At 41.3% G+C, this 12,258-nt stretch overlaps 3 protein-coding genes across 8 annotated transcripts in view; 2 read left to right on the top strand and 1 right to left on the bottom strand.

Annotated features, from left to right (window-relative positions):
* yaf2 (YY1 associated factor 2) overlaps nucleotides 1-7,815 on the top strand; it is an 8,493-nt gene extending 678 nt beyond the window's left edge. For 2 of the 3 annotated variants that reach the window (XM_079454778.1, XM_079454779.1), the window contains 2 exons: nucleotides 6,235-6,387; nucleotides 6,663-7,815. In XM_079454778.1, coding sequence (XP_079310904.1) covers nucleotides 6,235-6,387; nucleotides 6,663-6,906 — 397 coding nt within the window. In that variant the 3' untranslated portion in view covers nucleotides 6,907-7,815. Of the gene's footprint in view, nucleotides 1-3,243; nucleotides 3,463-6,234; nucleotides 6,388-6,662 lie in introns of all 3 variants that reach the window. The other variant, XM_079454777.1, reaches the window with a different exon arrangement.
* pphln1 (periphilin 1) overlaps nucleotides 1-9,396 on the bottom strand; it is a 26,944-nt gene extending 17,548 nt beyond the window's left edge. For 2 of the 4 annotated variants that reach the window (XM_079454772.1, XM_079454776.1), the window contains exon 1: nucleotides 9,090-9,247. The gene's annotated coding sequence lies outside the window, so the exon portion shown is untranslated. Of the gene's footprint in view, nucleotides 1-9,089 lie in introns of all 4 variants that reach the window. The other 2 variants (XM_079454771.1, XM_079454775.1) reach the window with 2 other exon arrangements.
* Nucleotides 8,485-12,258, top strand: gxylt1b (glucoside xylosyltransferase 1b). Its single transcript, XM_079454769.1, has 7 exons — nucleotides 8,485-8,743; nucleotides 9,638-9,818; nucleotides 9,952-10,083; nucleotides 10,501-10,752; nucleotides 11,019-11,142; nucleotides 11,225-11,397; nucleotides 11,531-12,258. The coding sequence occupies exons 1-7, from the start codon at nucleotides 8,562-8,564 to the stop codon at nucleotides 11,690-11,692; spliced, it is 1,206 nt and encodes a 401-aa protein (XP_079310895.1). The 5' UTR covers nucleotides 8,485-8,561; the 3' UTR covers nucleotides 11,693-12,258.

Raw genomic sequence — 12,258 nt, 5'->3', positions numbered from 1 at the left:
CAGCGTAGTGTTTGCTTAGGAAAATGATACGGACGGGGACTCGAATCGTGGCGAGTTGCCTACATAGGAAGCGTTTTAGAAGGCAGACGTGTTCCTGTAGCTAAATTGGCAGAGCGGTAAACGTAAACTCGCGACGCAGAAGTCACGGGTTCGAGTATCAACCAACGCGCATACTGTTAACATGTCTGTCTTACATCTGTAGCGAATACAAATGTTAAAGTAAATGTTCAAACGCCGTCTCGGTATAGCCATTGAGTTTTGAACACGTTTCCACAATTAATGACATAGTTTATGACGTCTACGGTTGTAACGTATGAGACTGACATGGCTAAACGTCTGGTGTACCCATAATAATTCCCATTACTTTAGTTTTGTCAAGGTATTGTTACTTTTTTTAAGTAGATGAGTAGTTGCAAGGCATTGGCTGGATTGCACAACCCACAATAAGCAATAACTACACTGTACTTTCACGTTGGGATACTGCATTAACCAGTGTGTCGCAAAATGATCTCTGTAAATGATTTCACTTTGGGCTTAGAAAGCGGCGCTGATTAGATTTTCAGAAGTCAAATGGATGTTTTAATGAGCCATCGCGCACAGATTCATTACCGTTCAGATAAATGTAGCTATATGCAGTCATAGACTCAGTGTAATCTCCAGGTCGTGAAGGCCGGCGGTTTTGTAATCTTGATCATTTGCTATCAAAAAGCAATTGTGGCTTTAAAATGAGCATTTGGTAATGCCTTTCCCTGTTTTCGAAATGCGTCTATTCACTGGCGGTGACCCAGGAGAGCTCTAATGACCTCATCAGAGAAAGAACATTTAATGGGCTCGTATTTTCTCACCTTCAGCTCGTCTGTTATAAAAATCCACTCTCAGGGTTTCAGAGTCGGTAATCATTTATTTCCCTTATGTCGTTAAGATGAGATCAGGCCAGGAAGTAAAACATTTCTCATCGTCATTTCGCAACATGGAAAAAAACAGATGCTTATGAAGATGATGATGAACCTCGGCTCTCACCAGCACCAGATAACGATCGTTTTTCACGGTGGAGTGTTTATAAAGGCTTAATTACCATTGAGCGTTTGAATCGCGAGTCTCGGATCCATTACGGTTGCTAAATTAAGGTATCATAACAGAGCCAACCGATGTTCATTTTCATTACAAAACCGTGTGTGGGAAGGCGGAGGTTTTATGTGGGGGTGGGGAGCTGTCACTCGTCCAGGTCACCACAGCAGCTGGCGTCCAGACAGCCTGAACTCATTTGCATTCAACGGCTTAATCAAGAACGCTTTCATCAAAAGGAGGCATCGTCATGTCGGGATGCGCACGCGGACACTCGTGTCCATAAATGAAACCGTGGTTGCACAATTACCCCGTTATAATGCCTTTGAGACAGCCACAAATGATGGTTTTAATGATGATGTCCCCTTGAATGTGTGATAGCTACGGGATGTTACTTTACAAGTGACTGCGTTGAGAAAAGGGTAGTGTAAAATTTTTTTTGTTCTTACCTTTTTAGGAGTTTGAGACTTGACTCATAGATATGAACTTCTGCTTTATGCTGTGTTAATAGTGGACTTGAATGCATAGACACAAACAATGTGGCATTTATATTGATTTCTGCTTAATTTTTTTTAAATTCTTGGCAAATGAGTGAGAAAATAGCTTGGCCCGTGTCTCATGCGTGCCGTCGCATGACACAAGTGTAAATTAAGAGCACGTTTGTTGGCTGTCCCATCAAATACATAATTCGTGTTAAAAGACAGCAATAGGGCTTGTAGCTTTTCCCTGAATTGCTGTATCAAAAGAGCAAATACTATGTTTTCCCAATCAAGCACAGCCAGAAATTATCCCAATACAGACTCCCGAGCAAATGGGCTCTGTAGCGTTTCTTTGGCATTGGCTATATTTGCTTTCACTGTTGATTTGTTTACCTGGTTGTTACCTCGTGCTGACAGACTGACAGTTAATTGATGAAGCTGGAGCTCTTCATGCGGACCATTTCAGGCCTTTGCCTCACTGACCCCAAACCAGCCAGCAAATGTCTAATTTCAGCATATTGACACTGTTTGCCCCCGGCGAAAACAGTCACTCTGCAGGAGAGAGTATTATACCATTCAATTACCACAAACACGGAGAGAATGCCCCCCTTTAGACTGGGCCGGTTTTTACTCAAAGCCCCTCACGATGACAGATTGAGCAAAGAAAAAACATTACGTTTTGTTTTGCCAGACGAGCTTGAGCGTTCTATTTGACTTGACAGTAATGTTCGTCTGTTTTGTCATAACAAATTTAAGGCATTCTGTTATACATTGTTGACTTAACCTGTATGCTCCATAGGGGTATCACAGAGAGAATCGGACCCATCATCCTTCATGGATGTCCGTGTCGGTGAGGTGATGACAAATGAACGGTTTCTATAGTGAATGATTATAGCGAGCATTTCAGTCATTTTTCTTTAGGGTCGAATGTGCGTGTGCACTGTGGTACAGTTGCACACATTTTTTACAGCTTCTGCATTTCTGAGAACGTTGCTTGAATGAATAGTTGACTAACCCGTTATGAGGAAGGCCGGTATTATTAGACTGGTTTCGGGTTCAGCCGACCCCTGGGGGGGGGGACACGTTTCTTAAGGGAGTTTACATGAGAAGCTTTGAAAAATGCCTAGAACGAGCGCAGTGAAATGAAACATGTCAAGACACACTTGTAATGTGATGAACTATTTTTAACTCTACAAAGCATCTTAAAAATGCAGCACCCGTAGTGGGACGAAGATGGGGCAAAGACGTCCATCTGGATGTTCAGCGGAAGTACTAAATTCTAAGTTTTACCATGCAAATTTCAGCATGCTGTCACTACGGCAATTAAAAACACCCGCTATGAATATATAAAATACAATAAATAAATAAACTAGTCAACCGTCGTGACCCATCCTCACACTGCACCGTTTGAAGGAGCAAAGCGGCGTATGAAATTCGCTCTAATTGCATGTGTGCAGAATCCCAGAGAGCAGCGCTGCCGTCGCTCGTCTCTTTGCCCAAAAAAGCGAAACTAATGCAGTCTGAGAAAGCCTTCCCAGCATGCCTCTGCCAAATAAACCAAAAGCCACATAAAACAGCCACGTTATGGAGTAATTACAAGAGCCTGTTATTATTTATTAGACATATTTCTGAATACAGTTTGCAGAGGAGCATATCCTGTGTGTACTCTCTGAAATGGGTTGACCTCATTTTGATACAGACACAGTTCTGGAGCCTCGATGAAAGCAGAAGGGACCTGGAAACTGAAGCCAGAGGGAGGCAATGCAGAACTGCAATGTTGGATTTTAGGAGACGCTAAAGGAAAGCAAATGCTTGGAGAGAACGGCAGAAAACCGTGTGGAAGGAAGATCTGGAACGGCGGGAGGCAAAGGGCCATCTGTCAAACAGGGGGCTTGGCAGTGAAGAGATGCGAGGAGAAGTATGGAGACTGCATGTTCACACAGTGTAGCGCATTAATCATTGTGTCCCCTCCCGTCAATTAAGCCCATGAGTACACAACCCTTCCCAGTACAGTCATTACACCATCATACAAACATGCAGATTTGAACACATCTGAGAGGATCTTCGCTTGGATGAGACACGCAGCCCCTTGTGTCCGTTTTGACAGTATACGGGAACTATTTAGATTTAGGGATTCTTAACAAAAAACAATATATTTACAATACTGCATGGTGTCTCATAGCAAGTAGATTATTGCTTATATAAAACTATTATTGCTATAAAGTTATTTTATGAGACAAGTTTAAGATTAAAAGAACAGCTGTGTAATAAACCGGATAATGTTCAGTCACTCATTATTGTTAAATAAACTCAATATTGACCAGCCATCTGTGCATTGTTCTCCACATTATATCTCAAGGTTGCACTTGTGAGAGGCAAACTACTAGCTAGGATTATACAGTGCTTAGTCCTAACATGCGAGACAAAAGAGCGTGCAAGTAATTTCACAAAATCTCTCTCTCCCTATTAAAGAGGATTGAGAAATAAGCAGGATCAGCATTAATGTTATTCTTTCCGCCAGAGAGGAAATGTATCACAAAAGTCATTCATTGATTTTCTCCAAGCAAAGAGCCTAACAACAGCGAGTGTGAAGGGTGTTAAGCACCAACAGCTGGCTGCCAGGTCTTGACATGCAGAAGACCATCATCTAATAATGACTGTTTTCATTCGCCCTTGGCTCAGGATCAATGCTAATGACCGGTTCTTGGCTGCGCCGCTTTAAGGCTCTAGATGTCCTAATTTCACAATCTGTAACTTCATTGGCTATTCCCGAAGCTCCCGAGGGTTGTCGATGAAAGCGTAAACATTGTACCAGCGCTTCAGATACTGATGCTGTTTGTAAAATCAGCTTGCTTGTGTTGGCAAAGCAGGCAACAGCAAAGTAAAAAAACAGTCGTTTTGGATGCTTTGGTTGGACTTTAATGTGCTCTGTCAACTTAATAACTTTTGATACTGTGATGGTTGCGTTACCATTTTGACGGATTATAATGAGGGCAGTTTGTAATTCCCCTTTTCGTTGGGATGGTAGCGTCCAATCATTTCCTTTACAGAACGTGATCGTAGGGACGCATACGTTTCCCATTCATTACTCATAAATGCCTCGTCCATTGAGGAAAACCCACGCAGGATCGCGGAGACCCACGGTGCGGAGCTAGGGGCGTGTATAAACAAGGCGACCATGACAGCCCACCACAGTCTTAATTTATTTTCGCCATAGTTTCAAATCTGAAAATCTTTTTGCACTTTTTATAATAACACAGCGATCTCTAACGTTGTTCGTGGTGTTGTTTCTGGATCTGATTCTGCCAAGCATGTATCTGTCATTTAACCAGACCCTCTCGATGCGTTCTCTCATACACACAGGCGCGCACAAACCAGTGGTGCAGTGTTTACAAACAGAGAGCGATAGTTAAGACTAGATTTTGGACAAACCTTCCAATTTTCAGTGAGTGGAAAAAAATGTCTCTCTGCGTCTTCTCCATTCATGACCTAACAGCAGCGAAGTTACTTTTAAGTGAATTACAAAACAAAGAATTACAATTTAAATGAATGATAACAGAACAGCATGTACAAGCACCTGTTGTTTTGACTGACTGGACATATGAAACTCAACTGTTAAATATGTAAACGACTTCGGCTTTTATTTGGTATTAAAATACAGTCAAATCAAACAACGCATGTACTTCACCAACATGTTAATTAGCACATAATATCACCTTGCATCGTAGTGACAGGTAAAAGGCCTATTCTACTGCTCTTGCACACCGATCTCAGATCAGTATGATTGTGGTTTATTTCACAGTCTCAGATATAATATCTAATTGCTGCAGCTGTCAGGTTGTAAATAGGGATGCAACAACTGATGCATGCGAACGTAAACCTTGATATGGTTTCCCAACAGTGGTTTGTAGGAAGGATGAAATGTTTGGGCTTTTGCCTATTGGTCCTCCTGACATTTGTAGCTTTTGTTGCTTTTTTCTATTTCCTATTTCTATTTTGTTGCTTTGTTTTGTTGTAATGTGAGGCCATTATTTCTAGCATTTATAATAAATAAAGTTCAACGCCTGTTAGTAAATGAAAATCTATGTGAACATTTTAATACCTGCATTATTTCTGCTATGGACATGAATGATACCTCAAATATTCCCCTAAATCAAACTTCTACTTGTTTTTTTGTATGGCTGACAGTAAAATGGGTGAAAACATCTACTTTGCTTGCATTACAAAGGAAACCCTACCAACCACAAAGCAATATGTTAGATAGTTAACCACTTAAAGAACACCGTTTTAACCACATTGCAACATTCAAGCAACCACCCACAATACTGTATGGTGATCATCATTGAGCAAACTCCCGACCCTGAACAACAGCAACGGTTGCATTTCGAAACACAAAGCTGGAAGTTCTGCTTCGCTTGATTTGAATTGCCAATGTTTGTGTATTACTGCGGTTAAGGGGAAAACCAATGAGGGAATTTGCTGCTGTTTTTCAGCTGTTAAGAAAACACATTCTTCTCAGATTACTCCACCACACAGACAGGATTTTTCAACCTAGCTTCCACGCTTGCCTGTTTTAACTTGCTCTTTTCCCACGTAGTCCTTCTCACCAATACATTTTCATCTAGTTTCGAAATAACACACTTTCTCGCCTCTTATCTTGCCCATTTTTTCACTTCGTCTTTTTCCACAGGAAGCCTCGTCCCGTTTCCCAGCTGGCAGCTCAGCAAGTCCCACAGCAGTTTGCTTCACCCACACAGCCCAAGAAAGAAAAAAAAGAGAGGACGGAAAAAGACAAAAGCGAGAAAGAATCGACACTGAAAAAGAATTGCCACAAGAAAATGAGGTGATGCACCCTGATACGGTCTCTTGTTGTATTTATCAAAAAATATATATATTATAACATCAGTTCATAAGAAAACTTAAATTTCCAAGATGTTGTAATATGATTTTTTTCTGTAGAGTATCTCATTTAGTCTCTTTAGTGCCAGACAGGTTTTATGAGCACACATCTGAAATATTAATCACACACGTTCCATTTAACTCTGTTTACCACTAAGTGCTTTACACTCTACTGCACTAGCAGGTCTGATCTGTTCTTGTATGCTTTCTGCCCCACAGGCCCAGGTTAAAAAATGTGGACAGGAGCAGCGCTCAGCATCTGGAAGTGACCGTGGGAGACCTGACGGTTATCATAACAGACTTTAAGGAGAAAACAAAGCCCTCCTCCAGTTCTTCCTCCAGCGCAACTTCTGGAGACCACCACAGCCAGAGCGGATCCAACTCGGATAACACAGAAAAGGGGATCTCCAGATCTTCATCCCCTCGTGGGGAGGGTTCATTAATCAACGGGGAGTCTCACTAGGAACCCTTGCATTATGAACGCTACTTCCAGTGTCCTGCATCTATTTTACCACGGGCAGACACAGGAGCAAGCTTATACATACCATAAGACTTACCAAGGCACAGACTTAACCCAGCAATACATGCCATTTCTCACTACTTCCACAATTATAGAACCGGATGTTAACGGGTTGGTTACAATGCCCAATAGGTCATCTAAATGGTAGACTTTTTAAGAAACTTTGATTAATATAGAACAAACTGGAGAAATAATTTTGACAAATCTGAATTTATGTACAGCATCAACGTAACGTGTTCGAATTACAAATCACATTAGTGTTTAGGATTTAGACAATGACACACATCCTTCTCTTTACTTTTGTTTTATGCTTTTGTATTTTTTAAGTCACGATCTGTTAAAGCACGTCCCGGGAATCAGGCCTGAAGCTAAACAAGCTTTGTGGTTAAAAATGTGTTGCATCAACTGGAACGTTTTTGCAAACGCAATTGTATCTGCATTACTGGCATTTCAGTTGCACATTGTAACTTTCATATACATGAAATGCATTATAGGGCGAGTGTAAATCTATAAAGAAATGTGACGGAAACTAAACTTTAGCAATTGCTTCTCGCACCTGCTGGTACTTGGTATGGTTTTAAGGAAAAACCTTGAAAAGCAGATTTTCTTTTTTTTCTTTAATGGTTTTGACACTTCACGGTAGATCGCATCACTTGTACGGCAGTTGTTCTACCAGCATTGTTTTGTGTTAGATTATCTTGATATAATTCTGTTAATTCCACAAAAACATAACATTTATGACTAAAAATGTGTTTGTAAGATGTTGATTTCATTGCCTCCTTCATGACGAACAGTGGAATATAAATATATTGCAGTATAGGAAATATCTCTTAATAAAATGTAAGATTTAGACTCCTGTTGTCAACAACATTTCATTTCGGGGGAACAGGGATTGAAGTTGTCTGTTAAAGCAGTTTCTGTTCCCTGTAACATGCATTGGACTGATATTCACTGTGGCCTTCAAACGGTTTGGGGTTTACCACAATATGAGGAGTTTTGCAATATCTAGCAACTGAGTTCAGTCAAATACAATGGAATGCTTTGTTTCTTAACAACTTACAGCATGTCTGACAAAATGTGTACACCAGGAAACATTTAATGCCTTATTCATATCCAACTGAAAGAAGCCAGAAAGCCTGTTTTGCTGGTAGTCAAGAACACAAAGGCCAGTTCATGTAAGGCTGTAAAGAACTCACCACCTGTTCTGAATATTAATGCGACATGGAAATTTGATGGGTCTAGCTACCTTAACATTTTTGATTCACTGTTTTTAAGAAACGTGTACTTGTTTTTATTTATCCTTCTTTGTTTATGCTTATTAGTACATCCCAGTAAACATCACACCAATTCTAATAGATTGTAGTGCTATAATGGGAATTATATTGGTTTTGTTGGGTATTATAATCCTTTGGGTTTTACTGGTGGGATGATATCTGTCGGATGGGAACCAATAAAACGCCCTAAAAAGCAATGTAGGGGTCTTTCTCGCGACTCTGGGGGCAGAACTTGTTTGTGGGGGATGGTGGTCGTCAGTGGGCGAGTACAGACAGATCACCCCGTTCACATCTGAAGCGAAGACAAGGCCCATACTTTGTAAAATGCGGGTGCATGTTCGCACATGTGGCTTGTGTATGGCCATCGCGCTTCTCACTTTGCTGTTTGCTTTCAGTAAATACGACGTAGAAAGTTATTCGGCCGGATTAAAGGAAGTTAAGGCGCCTGCGAAGAACTTTAACGGAGCAAAACAACGACCCGCAACGGCGGGGTCACAAAAAGTCGGGTAATAGGATTTCTTTTCATTCATTTCTCTACTAGTCAATCTAGATATCTTGCGTGAATGAACGGGATTTACAACGATGACGACTTTCGCGGGATGTGCTCGTTTACGGCGTCGATACCAACATGGGGGGTCGTGTGTGTCAACTCAAATACGTCATAACGAAGAGAACTAACGTTATAACGATAACCTGGCGTCCGAACCAACCGATAACGTCATATATTAATCTCGCGCGCGGCTGTTTTACAGTGTAAATGGTCGAGAACTGGATTTGGATCGATTGTCGATGTTTGCCATGAAAAGTCATAAATAGGCTACATTGTGTCCGTAAACATGATTTTTGACTTACAGCAACAGCGGCTTATGAAGGAGCCAGGAAAACAGGAAGTGTCCCACACGTGTGAAACGCACATGAAAGGGAAACGACGCACGTGACAAGAACGCGTTTAATTCCACACCGACTCGTGAAACTATGGTGAAATATGCTCGCACCTACCTTTATGTCTCAATAGAAGTGTTGAGGGATGGCCTTGTATCATGCCGAGATGCAGAGCACTGAAACGGATGACGAGCTGTCAATCACGCCTCTCTCACGCACACCTGTTTCAGGTGATTGTTTAATGAGCAATCGTGAGCAAAAGTGTCCAACTTATAATGGATTCAAGCATTACTATCTATTCTAGATAAACACACATTCATTGTCAAACTCAAAAGATTCTATTTACTAATTGGCTGGATCTGACTTCCTTGTTTGTTTACTCATCCGCATCCCAAAACAAACCTGACTACATATTACCCTAAACATCTAAGTGGGATTTGGGGGGAAGGGTTGAACCATTCATCTTTATATCGTATCGGCTAAGCTCAAGATGAAGTTAAACATGAATCTGTCTGCAGAGATGTTGAACAAAAAGTGAATTTCGCTGGACAGCGTGAGATGCACCTTGCAGTGGTGGCTTGCGGACAGAGACTCGGGGAAGCTGTCAACATGCTTAAGACAGCGGCCATGCTGAGCAGCCGTGCCATGAGATTTCACATCTTTGCAGAGAATCGGTTGCACGCCGACATTAAAGCCACAGTCAGTATGATTATATTGTTTCATTTCTGCATGTCTAGAGGTCAATACGCAAAGCTGTTACACTAAAGTTGCTAAGCAGTCTCAGTTAACAGAAAAGGTTGGCCATTTCCAAATCCATCTTTCTCTTATACAGTTGGATTCCTGGCCAGCTTTCATTTCATTGAAATTCAGCTATGTTGTTCGTCCCGTTTCGTTCCCCCGTGAGAACCACGAAGAGTGGAGTCAGCTTTTCAAGCCGTGTGCATCACAGAGACTCTTTCTACCGGTGAGTATTACTGTAATGGGGGAACATTTCCATGCTGATTCACAGGCTTGTTAATGCTGCTTTGATTCTGGTCTACTCTGTAAAACGGCATTGCCCTGCAGAACCTGACATTGGTCAACCAGCACAGGCTTAGTTAGTTAATGACCAAGGATATTATGTTGCTTAATATGCAACATCCAATGTTGTCAACCATCGTTCAAAACACAACATATGCTGTTGACTGCAAATGCAAGTCCTTTTTTGGGGCATTACAGTGCTTACATCTGAAACTGCTGTACAGCTTTTCCTCTCCAAGGTGTTAAAAAGAATGTAAATTTTATACGATAACCTAATTTACATAATTAAATTACCAGTCAAGATATTATACGGCTATTCATAAAAATAACACACGGTTTCATTTCCTGTTGTCCCTTACAGATGATCCTGAGAAATGTTGACTCCTTACTCTACGTGGACACTGATGTCCTCTTCATCCGGCCCGTGGAGTTAATCTGGGACATGTTGGCACAATTTAACTCCACTCAGTTGGTAGCCATGGCACCAGAACACGAGGAGCCTCGAATAGGCTGGTACAGGCGCTTTTCCCGCCATCCATATTATGGAAAAAGCGGCATCAACTCTGGTGTCATGCTTATGAATTTGACCCGGATGCGAATGGCACAATTCAAGGTGAGGTTAAGGGCCGGCCCACAAAGGGAGAGTGATGCTATTCATTTACATATTGTTGGTTGAACCAAGAGGAACTAACAGCAGAAGTTTACATTTTGACCACTATTTGGGCCATTTCGGCCGCATGTTATTGTGTTTTGTGTCCAGGAGAGGGTGGCAAAGATCTTTTTACATTTTTACATACATTCTTTACATTGTGGGACTTATAAACTGTTAACATAACTTTAACCCTGTATTTGTGTACTTTCTGCCGTTTTCATGAACAGAATGACATGACACCTGTTGATCTTCACTGGAATGAGCTTCTAATGCCTCTACTACAGAAATATAAACTTAATATAACCTGGGGGGACCAAGATCTCATTAACATCATCTTTCATTACAATCCAGGTAAGCATTTCTTGCATAAAGTTACATTCTATCGCTTTATGGCTTTTCATGTTTAGTATCGGATGTGTGTGTGTCCAAACAGAGATGCTGTGTATTTTCCCCTGCAACTGGAACTACCGTCCTGACCACTGCATCTACGGTAGCAACTGCGTACCGGCCGAGGAGGAGGGTGTGGTCACGCTACACGGCAACCGAGGAGTGTTTCACAGTGACAAACAGTCAGCTTTCAAAGCTGTGTATCTGGCTTTTGAACAGGTGAGTTATCTGCCAACTTGTTTTTGGCTAAATACATTTTTAGTCGACGCAGATGCAAGTAGCTATCACTTTCAACCACAGTTTTCACATTCCGCAATGTTTAATTCTGGATTCACTCTTTCTTCTCTGGCAGTACATATTCGGAGAGGATCTTCTGCAGTCATTCTTGTTACCCCTGAAGGTGGCGCTGAATGCAACCACGCACACATACTGCGGAAAAGTTAGCCATTTGTTTACCAAAGGACTTGCAAAGTCTGTAAGAAGGATTCAGAAAACAATGGCACCTGGTGGCTGAGACTGACACTGGGACTTTTTAAGTATCTGAATACAAGCAGAAAGGAGTTCTCAGGAACTGGATGAAAGGGCCATCGGTTCCAGTCTCGTGTGCGATCGGTGGCGTCAACGTTCAAGTTCAAGATCGCACGCTGCGGGTTTAAACTCCCTGACGTGAAACTGGATGGTGACCTTTAAGTTTTCATGACTTGAAGACTTAACAATTTCAGTGTGACAATGAAATGTGCATTGCTACTGATACCCCTTGAGGGGCCATTTGCATTTCAGTTATTTACCCTGTTAAGACTGTTTTGAATGTATTGCAAGAGATAACGTTGGAAATACTCGAAAATGTAAATATGTACTTTTGCCCAAAAATGTTGTGTACTCACTGTTATGATGTTTCAGAACCCAAATCCATGGTCTCCATTCACTTAAACTGTATGCCTATCAAAGAAACAAAGTAAAACGTGTTTAACATTTTCATTTTGAGTAAGCTATTCCTTGAATGATGTTCAAATAAAATAAATATATATAAGTCATAATTGACCTTATGACTTTGTTACTAATTAAATTTTCTTCTAATGG

The sequence above is a fragment of the Barbatula barbatula genome (assembly GCF_947034865.1).
Source record: "Barbatula barbatula genome assembly, chromosome: 4".
Lineage (NCBI taxonomy): Eukaryota > Metazoa > Chordata > Actinopteri > Cypriniformes > Nemacheilidae > Barbatula > Barbatula barbatula.
Note: the sequence above shows the minus strand (reverse complement) of the source record. Positions and strands in the feature narration are given on the sequence as shown.

Coding starts and splice junctions, on each gene's coding strand:
- gxylt1b (XM_079454769.1), top strand. CDS start 8,562: ATGCGGGTGCATGTTCGCACATGTGGCTTGTGTATGGCCATCGCGCTT. Junction 9,819..9,951: donor ACGCCGACATTAAAGCCACA/GTCAGTATGATT, acceptor TCTCTTATACAG/TTGGATTCCTGGCCAGCTTT. Junction 11,143..11,224: donor CATCTTTCATTACAATCCAG/GTAAGCATTTCT, acceptor GTGTCCAAACAG/AGATGCTGTGTATTTTCCCC.